Source organism: Musca autumnalis, unplaced genomic scaffold (assembly GCF_047663935.1).
Source record: "Musca autumnalis isolate F117 unplaced genomic scaffold, ASM4766393v1 scaffold_4, whole genome shotgun sequence".
NCBI classification, from domain to species: domain Eukaryota; kingdom Metazoa; phylum Arthropoda; class Insecta; order Diptera; family Muscidae; genus Musca; species Musca autumnalis.
Window position 1 is genome coordinate 186,211,776 of NW_027411977.1, and position 21,565 is coordinate 186,233,340.

Consider the following 21,565-nt stretch of genomic DNA (forward strand, 5'->3'; position numbering starts at 1 on the left):
CCGTTATTGGTGATTTGGTTGGTTAGTCAAAAGAATTCTTACCTTCTCTTTTCGGCATATAAACGAGTCAACTGAATCAGAAGGCAATTTTGGAACAAATAGGATACTCTCTTCGATATCACTATGCAACACTGAAAATTAAACAACTTCTAGTATTCATTTTTTGAAAGTATATATTGAGACTACAAAAACCCTGGAAGGGTTTTGTCCAGTTCGAATTTTATGGTCTCATCTAAACCGGGCTAAAACTACAGTTTTTTGCATTTATCGGACCTTTATTTATGAAACGAATAGGAATTTTGCCCTGCTGTCTTTGGCAATATTGTAGTCCTAAACTAGTAGAACTTATCTTTTGAAGAGGGCATCAAAATCGACAAAATATAGAAAATTTTACATAATTGCTGAATTTCTGGTCAGTATCAGCTAAACTATTGGGAGTTGAACCAAGTGACATTTTGCAAAAATATTCCAAATAAAGTTCTCAGCAATCCTTCAGAACATTCTGAAACTCTAAAATGCTTACTTCATATTGTTTGAGCGGTATTTTGCATCGTATCATTTACAACACGTATTTCAAACACAGTTCACACCAACAGTTTATTCTCGCATTTCGGATTTCACCTCATTATTGACATATTTATTAAATGGTCGTTGAAAAATATACTGAAAACAACATGATAGGCGCATTTTACAACAATGACATGTTCCGAAGACTTGTGTATTACATTCCAGCGAATATTTTTCCAAAAGAAAACGTTAAGAAAAAATTAACGGTTTTGGAGATATGGTGCGAAATGTATAAAAATTATGGAAATTTTCGATATTATATACAATTTGCCCTTATCTACAAGTTTGCTTCAGAGGTCAAATGAAAATTCATAGGTTTCAGATATATAGCCCAGAATTGCTTTAAAAAGTCAGTATTTAACCATGTTTAGATGGGGCCATAAAATCCAAGCTGGATCTGACACAACAAAACCCAACTAGGGTTTTTGTCGATTGGGTCTGTACTTTCCAAAAGCCTCAGCTCAAATTGTTTGCACAATGTATGGGCTTGCCCCAAAAACATTATACCATAAGCCGCAAGGACTATCTGCAGTAAAATTTGTTTAACGATTCTATGTAACGTGACAAATGTCACACACATACAACAACACCTGCGGTCTACCCCTACCATCACTGTAGCAATGAATCAGCATGCACTCAACGGCACCTTCATTTACCCCAGTCATGCATTGAAGTCATTCGCTTGCTGAAATCAATGCAGAATAATTCTCATACACTTCATACCAGCTGTGCTTCAAGTATTTCAGTTTTCGTCGTTGAAGTCAGCTTGCTATTACTGGGGCTTGCTATCCACCAAGGTAATATTTGGTGGCGAGTTGCGTTTGCAAATTTTGGAAGGGACTATCCATTGTGGCTGTCCCATTAATACATTACATACATACATACATACATACATACAGAGACTTCGGTTTCCTGTTCCAGACAGAGACTTCGGTTTCGTGTCCCACACAGAGTCTTCGGTTTCGTGTCCCACACAGAGACTTCGGCTTTCTGTCCCACACGGAAACTTCGGCTTTCTGTCCCACACAGAGACTTCGGCTTTCTGTCCTACACGGAAACTCCGGCTTTCGTCCCACACAGAGACTTCGTCTTTCCGTCCTACACAGAGACTTCGGTTTTCCGTCCTACACGGAAATTCCGGCTTTCGTCCCACACTGAGATTACGGCTTACCGTCCCACATAGAGACTACTACAGGTAGTTCAGTAGTCTGTCCCCTACAGGAACGTCGGTTCCCTGTTTATAGAAATACGTAGTAGTTTGTACGAGATCGTAGCAGTAACTATTGTAGCGTTAGCTAGTTATCACATCGTCGTACCCAATAGTCATAAGCCGAGTTCCCGAAATAATCCGTCAACACGTTCCCGATCATCACTGAATCGTAGAATTTACCAACTTCTTCGTTCCCGTTCATCGACGGCTGTCATCGATCATCGTCGTTCATCAGCCGAGTTCACGATCATCGTCAGCCGAGTTTCAGAATTCCATCATATCGTCGTCAACCGAATGATCAGCAATCAACACGTTCCCGATCATCGTTAAATCGTATAACCTGAATGACATATTATGATCGAGCGCACCACTTTAGTGAAAAGTTTTTATCTTTTGTGGGGGAAGAACCAAAAGGAGTGTATATCGGACCATTCCTTCTACTAATTCTCCCACATCTTGGAATTTGATCTAAGTTTGGAAAAAAATTCTAGCTGCAGCGTTTGGAACCGACCGACTACCAATGGTACTAGGAAAAATCCACATTATTGATGAGGAAGGCGAGCTTGCTACTGCCATTGATTAATTCTTTCTAAATAAGAAGGTTATACTGGGCCTGAGAACTGGCACAGGATTGTAATAGGCTAGTAGTAGTAATGTATATTAGAGAATTCGAGGCTATAGCATAAACATCGCTGAAATCCCATCGCCACAACACCAGTATAGAATCCCGATCATAGAACTCCCAACACTGAAGGGCATCAGAGTTACAGCACCACCATGACACTCCGTTCAATAAACTTCAGTTCATGATGATGAAGGTGAGCTGGCTACTGCAGTGCTCTGAGTCCGCCAACAAACATTAAGTTGAGGAGGCTGATACGAGTAAGTTTACACTGTACCTTCGAGTGCTGTTCCACTTCAGCTTGGGGTGATGTTCCACTATCTAGTATTAGTAGCATATATTAGATAGTCGTTCGTAACATAAGCACTAAGATTTACAAAATCCAAGTACCATAACACGAGCACTGAATCCCGATCATCTAACTTCGGACACCGAGTCACCGATCATCTATAAATCGCCAACACACACAACGCCGAATGCGTCGCTTTCCCTATCACCGATAAATCGCCGACAACCCTAAACCGGACACTAAGATTCCGATCATGTACGCCCCATCACCGATAAATAGTCGACAATCCATCGGTCCACAGATACCGAAAATCCTAAGTCGAACTGAGTTCCCGATTATCTACCAACAGCCTACATCAAAACTTCGAGGCATTCAACACGTACAAACACCGGAACGAGTTTCCTATCTCAAACGAATCGCCAATTTCCGAACATCGAAACATCGAGTTTACGAGCATCTGTCGAAAGTCTCAACACCGTATATGTCGTGTTGCTGATCGTCTTCAGCCAAACGCAGACTTCCCGATCACCGATAAATCATCGATAATTCTAAGCCGAAAAGTAAGCTTCCGATCGTCTACAACCAAACACCAAGTTCCATATAACCTTAAAGCGCCTAAAAGAAACATAACGTTTCCGATCATCTACGAATCGCCTACATACGAACATCTAGCTCCAGATCATCGAATCGTCTACATCTGATCTTCTCCGAATAATCGACATTGCAAGTCATCATTTGTTTCATCAGCCACTGATTATGCACGAAGTAGCCTGCCACCAAAGGTCAATTCAAGTTGCCTTTTCCCTTCACCAACAAACATCCGATGTTACTCGAATTAATGAAGATAAGTAGATTGTAAACCAAAGAAAAGGAAGATAACCAGTCTTTTCATTTCGTAAGATTTAGTGGATTCCAGCCGCTGACAACACCACTTTATTACTTTCAGGTCATTACCTAGGGAGGTATGGACTTTCCACAGAATGCCACGCCAAAAGTCTACTCAGATGTAGTTTTCTTAATTGATTAGCTAATCCCCGCAAATATTTGGAGCCACGTGAACCAAATAACCCATTATAAAATAATGAGAACAAGCTATCTACTGTAATATCGGTAGGCTAAAAATAATGGGTTATTTCTTAAAAATTCAACAATCCTCCAAAAACCGGACTTCATGGGAATCACTGATGATCTCGGTTCCCTCTTGTCTGTTGCTCAGAGGTTTGGCCTTATCTTCCCGTTGATTCTTGCCCTTACAATTTTGAAATGGACTGCATTTGAAACGAAGTACGCCATGCCCTTTGTCTTTGTTCGACTGGCCAGCGAGAGATCTAGAGCTGGCAAACTATCGATATAGTTTTGATTGCTATCGAAAAACAAGGTTTATGTCGGATTACTTACTTACTTACTTAGCTGGCCCATTACAGAACATTTGTTCTATAGGCCGAACTAAGAAGAGATCTCCATTCCTCTCTATTTGTTGCTTTGCTCTCTGGAATACCGCGCCTTGTCATCTCATCATCCACTTGTTTGCGCCATCTATTCCTTGGCCTGCCAATTCTGCGTGCACCGCCATGTGGCATGTATTCATACGCCTTTTTAGTGGGTTCATCATCGCTCATTCTTTTGATATGGCCTAGCCAACGCAATCGCTGCATCTCGATACGTTTAACAATATTGATGTCGTTGTATAGCAGATACAGCTCGTGGTTCATGCGACGTCGATATTCACCGTCAACGCAGATTGGTCCGTAGATCTTTCGAAGAATTTTTCTCTCAAACACACCAAGCACTGCCATGTCTGCTTGCGCAAGTACCCAGGCTTCGGAGCCATACATCAGCACGGGTAGTATCAGTGTTTTGTAGAGCGTTATTTTTGTTTGACGAGATGTGGCTTTGTTTTTAAACTGCTTACTTAATCCAAAGTAGCATCTGTTGGCCAATACAATTCTTCTTTTTATTTCACAACTGATGTCGTTTGTTGTGTTGACGGAGGTGCCGAGGTAGACGAAGTCTTTTACTACCTCAATATTATAGGAACCAACTTCCACAGTCGGTCCGAGCTCAATGGACGCATTGCGCGTCGACACCATCAACTTGGTCTTCTCACCGTTTACCGCCAGACCCACTTTAGCAGATTCTCCTTCGACTTTTATAAAGGTATCAGTTACTTCTTTTACTGATCGACCCATGATGTCTATATCATCAGCATAAGCAAGTAACATGTGACTATTGGTGTAGATTGTGCCACTTCTTTTGACGTTTGCCTCTCGTATAACCTTTTCTAGCAGGATGTTGAAGAGGTCACACGAAAGGCTGTCTCCTTGTCTGAAACCTCTTTTGGTACCAAACTCTTCGGAGAGGTTCTTTCCTATTTTAACTGAGGACCTCGTGTCAGTCAAAGTCATTTTACAAAGCCGGATGAGCTTTGCGGGAATACCAAATTCAGACATGGCTTGGAATACCTTTGAGCGCAGCGGACTGTCGAAGGCTGCTTTATAATCGACAAAAAGGTGGTAGGTGTCGATCTGCATCTCTTGGGTCTTCTCCAGGATTTGCCGCAGGGTAAATATCTGGTCAATGGTGGACTTGCCAGGTCTAAAGCCGCATTGGTATGGTCCAATAATCTCGTTGACCATTGGCTTTAGTCGTTCGCACAATATCCCTGACACGATCTTGTAGGCAATAGGGAGTAGACTTATGCCCCTATAGTTAGAGCATACAGTCTTATCTCCCTTCTTGTGGACGGGGCACAGGATACTCAGGTTCCAATCGTCGGGTACTCGTTCTTCCTGCCAGATGGTGCTAACTAGCTGATGAATACACCTTATCAGCGTGTCGCCTCCGGTTTTGAACAGCTCGGCTGGTAAGCCATCGGCCCCTGCTGCCTTATTATTCTTCAGCCGATTTATTGCTGTCTTTACCTCATCTTGGCTGGGCGGTATACATTCAATACCATCTTCTGGGATTGGGACTGTGGTATCTTCGTCGTCTTCGCTGCTATTGGATACCAACAGATTTGAAAAATGTTCTTTCCATATCCTGAGTACACTATCTGTATCAGTTACCAAATTACCTTGCTGGTCTCTACAGGAGGATGTGCCTGTACCAAAGCCATCAGTTTGATGCTTGACTCTTTGGTAGAATTTTCGGACTTCATTCTGGCTCCTGTACATCTCGATTTTTTCACACTCCCGCTTTTCCATCTCTCTCTTTTTCCTGCGGAAAAGACGTTTCTCCTCTCTCCTTTTCTCCCTGTATCTCTCTCGTGCGCTACGCGTTGCTACGGATTGTAAAGTAGCCTTATATGCCGCATTTTTCTCTTCGGTGGCAGCACGACACTCCTCATCATACCATGGATTCCTTGGTGGAGGTCTCTGGTATCCAAGTATGGATTTTGCGGCTGTTTGCATGGAGTGGGCAATGCTTTGCCATTGCGCTGATATGTTATCGGGATGAGGAGGGCTTTGATTAAGCAATTGGGCTAGTTGAGTGGAATATGCTGTGGCTATCTGTTGTGATTGCAGCTTACCGATGTCTAACTTTCGTGTTGTGTCTGTTCGTACTTTGTTTGCTACGTTTAAGCGGGTGCGTACCTTTGCTGCAACAAGGTAGTGGTCCGAATCAATGTTTGCGCCTCGGAACGATCGTACATCCAACACGCTCGATGAATGTCTTCCATCTATCACAACATGATCAATTTGGTTTCTTGTTTTCTGATCTGGAGACAGCCAGGTGCCCTTATGAATATCGAGATGATTAAATCTGGTACTGCTAACTACCATGTTTTTTGCAGCTGCAAAGTCTATCAGTCTCATACCATTGTCAGATGTTTCACTGTGGAGACTGAATTTCCCGACTGTTGGGCCAAAGATATTCTCCTTTCCAATTTTGGCATTAAAATCGCCTAGAATGATTTTAATGTCATGGGCAGGGCAACGGTCATATGTTTCTTCTAAGCGCTCGTAAAATATATCTTTGGTCTGTTCATCCTTTTCTTCAGTGGGAGCATGAGCGCAAATAAAGCTGATGTTGAAGAATTTAGCTTTTATTCGAATTGCAGCAAGTCTTTCATTCACTGGAGTGAAGCTGGATACAAGATGTTTTATTCTCCGACTAACTACGAATCCACAACCAAACTCATGCTTTACGTCATGGCAGCTATAATACAGTGCGTCACCTTTAGGTGTTGTTGTGACGCCTTTCCCAATCCATCGTATTTCCTGTATGGCAGTAATATCGGTCTTGTACTTTTCAAGTACGTCTGCCAATGCGAAGACTGCACCTTCTCTATAAAGAGTGCGAACATTCCAGGTGCAGATTCGCAGATCATGGTCCTTAAAACGTTTGCGGGGTTCGTCAACTTTAGAGGGGTTTGTTTTTCTTTTCTTTCGTTTTTTCATAGTAAGCTGTTTTTTTCTAGGGGAGGGTTACTAACCCGACGCCCAAACCCAAGTTTTTAACGTTCTTATGGGTGAACGCGCGGCACATGTTAGCTCACTACCTTTAACGGGTGTTAAAGGCAGTTCCCCAGGTGACACCACGGGGAGGTCAGTGTCCACTTGGGATGAAAGAGGGACCAAGATAAATCCTGGGCTTTGCCATGTTAAAACCGGTCAGGACCGTTCCTTGGTATCTTCCATCCCCTACGTCGGATTACTTGTCGCAAATTATTTGAAAAGTAATTTGTAATCCCATGTAAATAAATCTTTACGACAGCGATCAACACGATAGTCAGATTAATGATAGTTTGCAAGCTCTAGAGATAACGTCAAGTCTCACCACATGAAAGTCCCAGTTGAAAGACTTCCCATTTCTTCACAACCAAAGTCTCATTTTGTTTCCAAAGGCTTCAAGCATGCCTTCCGTCTCAAGTTTGCATCCATACCCCTTGACGTATAACGCCACATTGGTCAGGTCAATTTTCCACCTTTCCGAAGGGTTGCTATGCTGCTGACTGCCACTCCAAGTGCTGCAGGGTTCGTATGTGGGCCCAATTGATACATTAGGGGGATCCATTTGAGTTCATTGCTGATTATTTTAATTGGACCACGCCCTTACTTGTCAAAATAATGGGTTAGTAGGGGATTGTGGGGAATTTTTTGCTTTTCCAAAATTTTGCAATGTTAAGTCAATATAATCACAATCAATAATAACACTGTGTGTAATTTTTTGAGTCATGGAAAAGTAACCATATTCTGAGACCGCATCGTGATAAAAGACGAAAAATAGGAAGACACGTGTCCATGCGTTTTTCCCTGTTCGTTGTTTGATTCAATTTTGATCGGTTCGATATATATCCGAGAAAAAATTATAACGGAAATTTGACCTTAACGATTTTGACCTTGAAGATCAGGTTAAATGGATTCTATGTGTTCGCAATTATTATTCTTTAAGACAAGAGCTACAACAGTAAACCAAAATACTTAGCAGAAGATATGAGCCTGACAAAATGATCCTTTTTGACATCAAGGCCTCAGGTCTTTAAGGGCCCATAACCGCGAAATTTGAAGTAACAAGGAAAAACGCCCAGACACGAGTCTTCTTATTGTTCGTCTTCTATCACGCCGCGGTGTCAGAATATGGTTAATTTTTTTTCGTGTCGCACAGTGTAATCAGCAGCAGCCAATTTTGAAGAACTGAATGAGATATTGTTCTTTTAGATATTATATATAAAATGAACTATACTTGGCACAAAAATGAACCTATCCAAAGTCACCAAATCCTGTTTATCAAATTAAAAATTAAATTTCTTCTTCTTTATTGCAGAGGTCCCGAAATGCTGGTAGCCTTTCATTCGAGTCCGTTTTCGGCACCATTGCAGCAGGGAATTCCAAATCGTGGTTTTGAACTAGATGTGGATATACTTTTCACCGATTCCGATTCATATGATTTTGCCCAGGGATCCAAAAATCAATGTGAATTTCACATAAATGCCACCAATCCAGGTAAGTTCAAAAGAAAGCGCATCAGAGTATTATCATATTCCCCTTATTGTATCGTTCATATTGCTGGTCATGGCAATTTTTAACCACTATGACAACAAAAACAACATCATGTTGTGTTTTTTCTTTGTCTAGCCATTTATGCATTTTCCCCCGTGAGTCTTGTTCTTTGCTTGCAATATTGTTTCATTCGTTCAATGACACTTGAAATTTTGCCCAAGAGCAGTATTGAAGTAGCTAGATATTGTGAACGGAAGGAATTAGTAAGAAAAACCGCTACCTACCTTGCTATCGACTCACAAACTGTAATCATCGTTTTTATAGCCGTAAGCAGGAAAAAATAGATTTTAATTAAATCTTACAATGATGGCGATTTTCTTTGCTGTTGGTTTTTAACTTTTACATTGCCTCTTCTTTAATTTCCACTTTTTTAATGATTTTATTTTTTTCGTTTTATTCACTAACCATGATTCGTGATTTTCGTGTAAATACAACTAAAGTTACTAGCCCATGACGTCGGCAGGATAGTTGTGTATTTTTACTGAGTGGATTTGGTATTTTTTTATTTCGATTTGCGAACAAACTAAGTTAATTTTGTAGAGAAACCAAATCTACTAAGGTTCGCTACTGCTGAATCATTTTGTCCAAGGCAGATTTTCTTATATTCGCAAAAAAAAACACACGATTCTTTCCAATACCAAGGAACAGCTTGAAGTAAAACCATGAAGCCGCTCATTCTCCGGCCATGTTATGAAATGGAGAAAGGTGGATGGGGTGGTTGTCGTTAGATGCACAATTGCCTGTTTTAATTATGGAAGTGGTTAAATTTTAACTTGTGTCTACCTCAAACATCTTGTCCAGAAAGCTTACTTGCCATGTTTTATTTTTTTTTTCAGTTTTGGTTTGAGATGCATTTAATTAAATTATTAATTAGATTTATATTTAACTGACAGCCAGGCCGGGCTTACTTTCGTACAAGAAGACAGTAAGAAAGATATTAAAAATGTTAATATCGTGTGGGGGTGAGACAAATACGTCAAGACGTTATTAAAATTACTTGCATTTTTCTCTTCTATTGTAGCCAATTAAATGAAGTTTTTGAGGTGCGTTTTATGTATATGGAAGTTGATTATAATATGGGGAATATAACAAAAAACGGAAATTACCTAAGGGTTTAAAAAACGAAATGGGAAAAGTAGTAGACCGAAACCAATTATGAATAATGTTTGTGGCTTTAGGGTGTTTTTTACATTAATCTGTTGGGTATTAAAATATTACTGTACACTATTTCGACTTAACGTTTTGTGCATTAAACTCGGAAATTAATGTCTTCCACCCTTGGCAAGAACATTTTCATAATTCCACCTCAGTAATACATATCAGATATATCCGAATGATACATGTAGTTTGACAGTATGTATATTAAGTTTTTCATTCATTCATTCATCTAAAATTCATTTCAGAACCAAGAATCTATATTATGGATGAAGGAGGGCCTGTTTCTCTAAGACGATTCGAATACAAATTCGTTCGAACTACTACCAAACTCCTGTTGTTGTAGGAAATTTTTGTTTGATTGAAAATCAAATATTTTTCGAACGAATTTGTATTCGAATCGTCTTAGTGAAACAGGCCAGAAATTCTAGGTTAATGTGGGTCTATGTAGAATATCTTTCCGTCTGCGGAAATCACTGTGGCCTCCGAAAGGATTGTAATACATAGGTCAATAAAATTTTGCTGTAATATACTTTTTGTCAGAACAACTTTTGATATTGAAAACGGACCAAATAGGTCCAAGTTTTGGTATAACCTCCCACAAAACGGTACCGCCCCATCTATGGTTGAAAATTTAAGCCACATTTTTTCAACTGAATTCGTTGTAAACTGACATTTTGTTTGTCCAGAGTTTTGGGAATATCCTTACAAACATTTTCCAAATTGGTGACATAGCCTCCCTATAACAATACCACTTTATTTAAAGTATTACAAATGTTTAAGCCACATTTTCAAATTGAATTAAAGGTAAATCCCATTTTACTTTCACTGCCAATAGAAACACAATTTTCACTTTAGGGAAACATTTTCTAACCGAATTTCGAGAGATTAGCTATCAATTATCACTATAGGTTCACGGATTGGTACAAAGCTCATATAAGGGTACCGCCCGATTTTAGGTTCTTGAAAGTTTGACCCAACTTTTTGTAATGCGGTTTACTCGTCGGCTGGGGTAAGTCCAGTCGCGTCCAGGGTCTCCAACACTACGAACAAATTAAAGCTAATTCGGTTTGAAAATGTGACAAGATCCAAGATTTGGCTCTACGAACTTGTACTTTGTAGAGCTTTTATTAAATGATAAGTTATTATCCTGAACTCACGCCAGCTTTTTATAGAATCATTTCCCTCTTGAGGAAGTAATATATTCAATCCATTCAACTACATCCAATATAAAGTGCACAAAAGTAATTGCTTAGCCTCGGACACTCAAACTCAAATTACTTTCTACATTTCACAAATACATTCAAATTGTTTGTCTATTTCTAATGAATTGGATAAAAATCTTAGATACAGAAGAAGACGAAGAACAACAACAACGTTGGAATTTAATGGTTATTTGGAAAATGTACACAAACAGCCTTTAATCATTTGAAATTTAAGTACAATGTGGAACAGTGGAAGGCAGCGGAGTTTTTATTCAATGAATTCAAATGTCAAATATATTAACCAATAAACTAACTGTGAATTTTTATTGTAAAAAATATCTATTAAAATATTGTAACAAAATTTGCCTTTATTAGTTTATTTTATATTTTTACAAACAAAAAGAAATGTTTTTTTTTATTTTTGCCTTATTAAGGCGAAGGCCATTTATAGTGATATTTAATTAATTCTCTTTCGAGTTGAGCTGTTAGGCCTTTTGAGATACATTGAAAAATTAGGAGTCTACCGAAGTCCCACGCATCCAACCATTACACTACGTTTCACGGGTGGTAAATCCGATCTTCAGGTGTATTAGGATGTTGTTTTTGTGGCAGACGAAGGCAAAGCTTGGTAACTGGTATATATATCGAACTTCATTAGATAAATGTATATGCGAAATTATGTCAGTTAATTGAAACTCCAAACTTTTCCTATAGTCCTGCTTGGTAATCCCATTTTTCAATGTTCACAAATACTATGGTAAGTTTTATTCCTACATCATTAGTAATTGCTCTTCTATATCAGAAGATTTTATTTTTTGATCATCAATTATTGTCTACTAAAGTTTTGACAAGTTGATGGTGGCTTAGAACGCTAAGACGCCGGCAACCTTGACACTCAGTTGTCGGAGACCCAGGTTCGAATCCCAGCCTGGCTCATGCTGAAATTATTTTTTATTTTTGCCTTATTAAGGCGAAGGCCATTTATAGTGATATTTAATTAATTCTCTTTCGAGTTGAGCTGTTAGGCCTTTTGAGATACATTGAAAAATTAGGAGTCTACCGAAGTCCCACGCATCCAACCATTACACTACGTTTCACGGGTGGTAAATCCGATCTTCAGGTGTATTAGGATGTTGTTTTTGTGGCAGACGAAGGCAAAAGTTTGGAGTTTCAATTAACTGACATAATTTCGCATATACATTTATCTAATGAAGTTCGATATATATACCAGTTACCAAGCTTTGCCTTCGTCTGCCACAAAAACAACATCCTAATACACCTGAAGATCGGATTTACCACCCGTGAAACGTAGTGTAATGGTTGGATGCGTGGGACTTCGGTAGACTCCTAATTTTTCAATGTATCTCAAAAGGCCTAACAGCTCAACTCGAAAGAGAATTAATTAAATATCACTATAAATGGCCTTCGCCTTAATAAGGCAAAAATAAAAAATTATTTCAGCATGAGCCAGGCTGGGATTCGAACCTGGGTCTCCGACAACTGAGTGTCAAGGTTGCCGGCGTCTTAGCGTTCTAAGCCACCATCAACTTGTCAAAACTTTAGTAGACAATAATTGATGATCAAAAAATAAAATCTTCTGATATAGAAGAGCAATTACTAATGATGTAGGAATAAAACTTACCATAGTATTTGTGAACATTGAAAAATGGGATTACCAAGCAGGACTATAGGAAAAGTTTGGAGTTTCAATTAACTGACATAATTTCGCATATACATTTATCTAATGAAGTTCGATATATATACCAGTTACCAAGCTTTGCCTTCGTCTGCCACAAAAACAACATCCTAATACACCTGAAGATCGGATTTACCACCCGTGAAACGTAGTGTAATGGTTGGATGCGTGGGACTTCGGTAGACTCCTAATTTTTCAATGTATCTCAAAAGGCCTAACAGCTCAACTCGAAAGAGAATTAATTAAAAAAAAAAAAAAAAAAGAAATGTTGTTTAATTAAAATTGGTTCCCGAGAGGTTTATTTTTATGTTCTGTTTTGATAGGCAAGTTTTGTTGGTTGAGGTGTTGATGAGCTGGCCGCACGGAAATTAATCAAACGACGGAGTATTCGCAGCTGACTGATGATTCGAGGGCAAAGAATAGCACGGAGGATGGAAGGTCGCAGTGAGCTGAGCTATAGATAAAAAAAAAACGAAGCTGGTACAGCAGGGCATAAGCAGCTGGTGATGACATATGCAAATCGCAGGAGTGAAAGTTGTGATGCGATGTGAATAGCTGGCGACAACACTTATGGGGCGGTGGAGCGAGACGGTAGCTGAATGGTGTACCTCCGGTACACAACAATTATCAAACGATACAAGACTCGGCGATCCACTGTTCCAACAAGATCGGTTCGATAAAACACAGCGAAACTTTTTATTTTGTTTAAAAAAAAATTGCAATCTGGTTTTGCGAACTGCGCTTCACTTTGTTCTATGTAAAGACAAAAATCACAACTCCTCGTCTTTCTTGAAAAACATTCTTCTTTTCCTCCAATCGAACCATTTTAACGCATAATTCCTCCGTTATTATTGCATTCTCTCCTATTAATGTTTTGTTTTTGCTTGTCTCACCTTAATTATCATTGTTGTAATAGGAGGCGGAGACATATGGAGAGGGAGAGGGCAACAATTGATCAGGCTTCCAATGCGTTCCACTTCCATCGTTTTAATTTTGCATGCTCTCTGTTTTTGGTGCAGAGTAATAATTGTTGTGGAATATTGGATACAAAACAATGATAAATAACCAGTTCTCTCTTTGCTGCTTCCTCATTCTACGTGTGATTTTATGATTTCAAGTTCAAGGTTATTGTTTCATTTCTAATGACTCTTGTTTTCGCGAATTTTAATTATGGGATCCTCCATGCTAACTATAAAAAACAACGTTCGTGGATTGCATTTATACGGGGTTAGCCTATTTACGTGCACTATCCTTGTCCCTCTCTTTAGCGGAGCCTTTACCTTGTAAATAAGTTCTGATATCTTCTCCTCCACTGTTGCAGGTCCCACCCAATCGCACTGGAGTTTTGGACAAAGACCCTTCCGCCGACTTGGGGCGTATAGCCAAACGAAATCTCCTTTGTTGAAGATCGGAGCATTTGAACGTAGGTCGTACCTTTGTTTACAAGCATCGGCGCTGAGTTTCAAGTTTTGTCTAGCAACTGCATGAACAGCATGTAACTTTTCTTGGAGCAGTGACGCATATTCCGGTCGTGACAAACGAACATCTGGAGGGCAGCCAAACAGCAACTCACTTGGTAGTCGGACTTCACGTCCAAACATTAACTGGGAAGGGGAGATTTTCGTAGATTCATGGTCAGCTACCCGATATGCCCACAAAGCTAGAGGCAACTTCTTATCCCAATTGCGTTGGTTATCGGTGGTGAATTTTGCTAAATAGTCCAGTAGAGTTCTGTTAAATCTTTCGACCATTCCGTCTGACTGGGGGTGAAGGGCCGTTGTCCGGGTTTTATCGATGCCCAAAATCCTCATCACAGCGCTAAATACATCGGACTCAAAATTGCGCCCTTGGTCCGAATGTAATATAAATGGTAAACCAAAGCGTGAAAATACGTGCTCCACCAGCGCATCCGCCACTGCCTCCGCTGTTTGGTTCGGGACACAAATGCACTCCGGCCACTTAGTAAAATAATCCATGACGACTATAACAAACCTATTACCTCTCTCTGTCGTCGGTAAAGTTCCCAATATATCCACAGCTATACGTTCAAATGGTGCCCCTATATGGCTGGGTTGAAGTTTGCCTATCGTTAGCGAGTTCGGTCCTTTCCGGGCTGCACAGATGTGGCACTTAGAACACCAAAGAAGAACGTCCTTACTTCGCCCTATCCAGTAGAACCGTCTCCTAATTTTACACAAGGTTTTTCGCTGCCCTAAGTGTCCCCCAGTTGTTGAATTGTGGTAGGATTCGATTATCGAGTTAGCGCAGCTACGTGGAATGACAAAGAGCTCGTATTGTAAATGTTTGACTGTAGTTTCATGATAAGTCATAAATAATAGATCCTCACGCAGGAAAAGCTGTGGAAAAAGATGCCAATAGGCCTTCAGGTCCGGATCTTCACCAAGTATTTCTTTTCTATCTGGGCGGTGCTGCTCTCTTACCCATGTTTTTACTCTGCTAACCACTAAGTCTTCATCTTGTTCCGCTGCCAAACTTTTGCCTTCTACTTCCACTGTAAAAACGGTGGAGGCATCACGACCTTCAGCTCGACCACAAACGACACAGTCTCCACAAGGTCGGCGCGACAAAGCGTCTGCATTTCCATGGCTAACACCCTTTCGATGTTGGATTCGCATATTATACTGCTGCAACCTTTCGATCCATCTTGCGACCTGACCTTCAGGTTCCTTGAAATTGTAGAGCCATCGTAGGGATGCATGATCAGTCCTCAAAAGGAATTCACGCCCAAACAAATAGTGATGAAAATGTTTCGTCGCTAAAACAACAGCCAGGAGTTCTTTCCGGGTAACACAGTAATTTCGTTCCGCTTTGTGAAAGGTTTTGCTAAAATATTCAATTACTCGCTCTCTTCCATCTTGCATCTGGCTTAAAACTGCCCCCGCTCCATAATTTGACGCATCAGTGTCAACTATAAATAGGTCTTTCTCATTGGGAAAAGCCAATATCGGAGCACTGGTAAGTTTTTCTTTTAAAACCGAAAATGCTGATTCCGCTTCTAAAGACCATGTGAATTTTCTATTCATTTCCGTCAACTCGGTTAACGGACGGGCTATAGTGGAAAACCCTTCCACAAACTTGCGATAGTACGAGCACAGGCCCAGAAATGATTTCACTTCCGTTTTATTCGTAGGTACTGGCCAAGTGATTACTTTTTGGATTTTTGCCGGCTCCGCCCTTAATCCTTTTCTGCCTACAATGTGCCCGAGGTAGGAGACTTCTGGGAAGAAGAAGTGGCAATTTTGTGGACTAAGTTTAAGCCCAGCTTCTCGCAACTTGTCAAAAACTCGGCTCAGATGTTCGATATGTTCGTCAACACTGCGGGAATGAACGATGATGTCGTCTAAGTAGATGAGGGTTGAACGCCAGGTGACATCTGCAAACAGTCCATCCATCAATCTTTCGAATGTGGCTGGAGCATTGGTTAACCCAAACGGCATGACGTTAAACTCCCACAATCCCGATCCACAGGCAAATGCGGTTTTGGGTTTGGAGATCTCGTCCATTTCTACCTGCCAGTATCCGCTTTGCAAATCCATTGTTGAAAACCACAGAGACCCATGTAGATTGGACAGAATTTCGTCCATTCGAGGTAGTGGATACGAATCCTTACGAGTGACCTCGTTCAGCCTCCTGTAGTCGACGCAAAACCTGGATGAACCATCCTTCTTTCTCACTAACACCACAGGGGAAGACCAGGGACTTGAGGAGGGCTGAATAACACCTCGAGCGCTCATGTCTTTTACCAGATCCTCAACCTCTTGTCTCTTCGCAAGCGGAACTCTACGGGCAGGTTGCTTAATAGGTCTGCAATCGCCGGTCTCAATCGAGTGTTTTACGATATTCGTCTTTCCAAAGTCTAGAGGACCGCTTGAGAACACTGAAGTATGCTTCTTGATGAAATCGGTAAATTTTTGCTTTTCTTCTTCAGGTAATTCTGGAGAGACGTTTATATTCGACAACAGATCCACATTTCCAGGCGGGGACTCAACATTCTCCACCATAAAAACTTCATCTAGTTTACCAATAATTGTACCTGGTTTTAATTGAACTTCTTGTTCGTTTAAATTAACAAGTCGGACCCCTATTTCCGGTACATGTGCACTCACTACTGTTCGACCAGTTAAAATTCCGGTTGGAAGTGTAGATTCTTCGCACCTATCTACAATGACTGCCTGGTTTCTTGGCTTGAACGCGCAATCAGCCACAGCAAACACATCGCTCTTCGACGGCAAGGCAAGAGATTCCAAAAGAAACACGAAATTATTTCTCATCTGTTGAGGCAAGTATAGAGGAACACACCCCCAGGTGAACTCTAGTTTCATATCTGCTAGATTTATGGTCGTTTTGTATTTTCGGAGAAAATCTACTCCAAGTAGAGCGGGCATAGAGTCACTAACGACTAGAAATTCGTGCTCATAAGGCACACCACCCATTGTGAATTTCACCACAGCTGCGCCATTGACTGTAAAAATTTCTCCAGAGGGACCTTTTAGACGAGCATTAACGGTTTTTATATTCAATGTGTTTGCCAATTCTTTGAAGGGTAATAACGACACAGATGATCCGGTATCCACCACCATCTCTACTGGTTTGTTGCCCACAATTATGAAGGAATGTAGGTTAGTGTCCCCGATGGCGCCAATATCGATGGTCACTGGTGGTGGTGTAGAAGGGGGTACATGGACATCTGTAAAGGATTTGGTACTTCCCTTGTCCGGGTCAGGAACTTCATTCTTTGTAGAACTTGTAGGCGGAGCATTTAGTTCAACCTCAGCTGGTGAATGCTCCCCTAAACCAGCGAGAATTCGTTTCCCGACAGTGCCGAGGTCTCAACTTCTTGCTTTGGTTGAAATTTGTTGTTACCCTTCCCACGCCTTCGGTTACGGTTGCTACTTGGGGGGGCATTTCTTCCTCCCGTTGGTGCACAATTATCCGGGTTTATAGAATACACACTTTTGGGGCGGTTTCTGGAGAACTGAGCTTCCAGGTCTTGGGCAATGCGTAAAGCATCAGCTAGGTTTCGGGGCCGTCCCGCAATTACCAAACCCTGCAACTGTGTCTCGCGTAACCCATCTATAAATTGATGCTTCAAAATATCACCGACAATATCATCAGTTGAACCGCGGAAGGCACTTAAGGAGAGCCGCTCCAATTCTAGAGCGAAATCTTCAATGGATTCACGAGGTCCCTGGGTGCGATGACGGAACTGTAAATAACTGGCGCTAGTGTCCGGGGAGAATCTTTCCCGCATCAATTTCCTAACTTGTTCGAAAGTAGGTGGTGGATCGATTGGGATAGTACCGTATAATCTGAGGGCTCTTCCCCGTAAATTTGTAGTGACGGCCATTAATTTATCTTTCTGGTTCCAACCATAAAAGTTAGATAAATCTTCGACCTGCCTCTCGTAGTCACTCCAGGGAGTTGATCCGTCGTAGGTAGCGAGAGCAAAAGGAGGGGATCCTGATGGATGCAGAAAGCTAGGGAATTGAGGTGGTGGAAAAGCCCATGGAGGCATGGGTGGTGGGAAGTCAAATGACTGATTGTTGATATAGGGAGAATTACTTGAATTCGGCGAAGCCGATGTGCTTTTGTCTGTATCGTTAGAAGGCAATTGGGTCCCTTCGGCAGAGTTTGGAGATGTTTCGGTTCCTGACGGTGAAGAAGAGTGGATATCCGTCGTAGAATGGGACCCAGGTAGCCTTTGTGTCGAAGAAAGACCGACAGCATTCGCTCTTGTAGAATGTGAAGGCTCATTGTTATGGGGCGGGCAATGACTGTCGTTACCCGCACGATAACTCCATCCCGCCTGTATAAGGGAATATGGGCGTTTAAGGGTTTCGTTTAAATTCTGTATATGCTTCATCATCTCTGCATCTTTCGTCTCCTGTCTCCGCAACATTTCCTCAAATTTAGTTTCCATAACCTTTGCAAATGACTCAAAACCAGTGTCTGATTGTTTTTCCTGGCGGCGTGGCATGGCTGAAATTTCTACGGAATTTCTTTCGAACAACCCCACACCTGACACCAATGTAACAAAATTTGCCTTTATTAGTTTATTTTATATTTTTACAAACAAAAAGAAATGTTGTTTAATTAAAATTGGTTCCCGAGAGGTTTATTTTTATGTTCTGTTTTGATAGGCAAGTTTTGTTGGTTGAGGTGTTGATGAGCTGGCCGCACGGAAATTAATCAAACGACGGAGTATTCGCAGCTGACTGATGATTCGAGGGCAAAGAATAGCACGGAGGATGGAAGGTCGCAGTGAGCTGAGCTATAGATAAAAAAAACGAAGCTGGTACAGCAGGGCATAAGCAGCTGGTGATGACATATGCAAATCGCAGGAGTGAAAGTTGTGATGCGATGTGAATAGCTGGCGACAACACTTATGGGGCGGTGGAGCGAGACGGTAGCTGAATGGTGTACCTCCGGTACACAACAATTATCAAACGATACAAGACTCGGCGATCCACTGTTCCAACAAGATCGGTTCGATAAAACACAGCGAAACTTTTTATTTTGTTTAAAAAAAAAATTGCAATCTGGTTTTGCGAACTGCGCTTCACTTTGTTCTATGTAAAGACAAAAATCACAACTCCTCGTCTTTCTTGAAAAACATTCTTCTTTTCCTCCAATCGAACCATTTTAACGCATAATTCCTCCGTTATTATTGCATTCTCTCCTATTAATGTTTTGTTTTTGCTTGTCTCACCTTAATTATCATTGTTGTAATAGGAGGCGGAGACATATGGAGAGGGAGAGGGCAACAATTGATCAGGCTTCCAATGCGTTCCACTTCCATCGTTTTAATTTTGCATGCTCTCTGTTTTTGGTGCAGAGTAATAATTGTTGTGGAATATTGGATACAAAAACAATGATAAATAACCAGTTCTCTCTTTGCTGCTTCCTCATTCTACGTGTGATTTTATGATTTCAAGTTCAAGGTTATTGTTTCATTTCTAATGACTCTTGTTTTCGCGAATTTTAATTATGGGATCCTCCATGCTAACTATAAAAAACTACGTTCGTAACAATATGAATAAAAAAATATATTACTTCCCTGGGTATAGCGTAAAGTGTAAATGTTGTTTTAAGCTGGTGAAAATAGGTCTTCTTGGTAGGTGGGAACTTCCACATTCATTCAAATAGCAGGATCTATTCTTTCACCAAAACCTTAACTTTTATATTCACCAAAATTGTAGAAAATATTTTGTAATATACAATGTGGACTTGGGAAAATATCATATATTCGCAAATCTTTTTAATTTCAATAAGACCTGGTAGCAATAGCTTGTAACTAATTTCCGGATCTAGCATTTTATTAAACCTGACGTAATCAAATCTTAACTTGCTTCTTCCGATTATCACTACTGTGCAATAGGTGTTCAAATTTCCAACTCAGGATGTTGTTATTCAATCCTTTCGAATGTTATGATGCATAAGTGTTGGAAAGGTCTATGAATATCTGAACAACATGAATGCAAGAATGAATGCTTTGAAACTCTGTTTGAATTCATAGGTACGCATGTAGATGAATTGTGATGCTATCTGGACATTTGTATTGTCAAACAGAAAAACAAGAGTTGTGTCATTCGAAATAATCGATGAATAAATCATGATTTAACACACACACCCATGCAAAATTCCTATTTTTTGATTTTTCTTTTTCAAATTGTACAAATCGAGATTTTTCCTTTTTTGTTGTTATTTACAAATTCCGTATAGATTTGTATGAAGATAAATTTAATCAATTCTTTGACATACATACGTTTCCAGGGATGACGATAAAGATTAATATTGTCGTAAAATACAAAGGACTTATTTTAACAGAATATTTAAAAAATCATACTTATATTTTTGAAAAATTATTTAAACCAGTATGCCTATTCTGTAACTTTTTAACAATCCGACAATCGACAATGTTATCGACACTAAAAATTGTTTGCAGTAACGATTGTGCTATTCTGTAAAAATGTAGACAAATCGACGATGAACTTTCAAAAGCTTTCAATTTTTAATGTATTCCAAAACAAAACATACACACAAACCAAAATCAAATCCAATATTCAACCTTTTTGTCGATTTTTAAACTACAACAACTTTGGTATTGTTTCTATAACGACATTTTTAACAAAAGTTGTGTACAGAATACCAAGGTTGATAATTATGTTGTTAAAATGAGTTACTCGGAAAATTAACAATATCGACTGTCGTTAAAAAGTTAGAGAATAGAAGGTTATATCCAAATCTGCACCAGGAATGTTCTAAAAAAACAAGTAAGAACGGCCGGGCCGAACTTTTTATACCCTCCAGCACGAACTGTATGAATTACTGAGCACTTCCTCTACATTAAGGCCTATTCCTCGTAGGATCACAATATTTAAGCTGATGATAAGCACCTTAAATAGATAATTGTCAGCGTGGAGGTTTTCTATCCATTGAGAGTCCAAAATACCAAGTTACATCCACTTCGGAAGGAAAATTTAGCAAAATTCAAATTAACAACCAATTGGTAGAAAAATGGAAATGGAACTATACCAAATTTCATCCATTTTGATTTGATAATGACGTTGAAACCTTCAAAATACCGAAAATCGGGAGGTACTGTTCTATGGGGGCTATATGAATACCTGGACCTATACTGACATACTAAGGTGGAAAGTTGGTATAACCCCAAAGAAAACTAAATGTAATCTTTCAATTATTTCAATGGAGTAATAAGGGCATAACCTTCAAAATACCAAAATTCGGGTGATACACTTCTATGGGGGTTATATGAAAACGTGGACCTATACAGATAA

At 40.1% G+C, this 21,565-nt stretch overlaps 1 protein-coding gene across 12 annotated transcripts in view; it reads left to right on the forward strand.

Annotated features, from left to right (window-relative positions):
• Positions 1 to 21,565, forward strand: part of LOC141402723 (uncharacterized) — a 688,471-nt gene that overhangs the window by 432,483 nt on the left and 234,423 nt on the right. For all 12 annotated transcript variants that reach the window (XM_073984599.1, XM_073984586.1, XM_073984598.1 and 9 more), the window contains one exon: positions 8,455 to 8,633. In XM_073984599.1, coding sequence (XP_073840700.1) covers positions 8,455 to 8,633 — 179 coding nt within the window. The remainder of the gene's footprint in view (positions 1 to 8,454; positions 8,634 to 21,565) is intronic.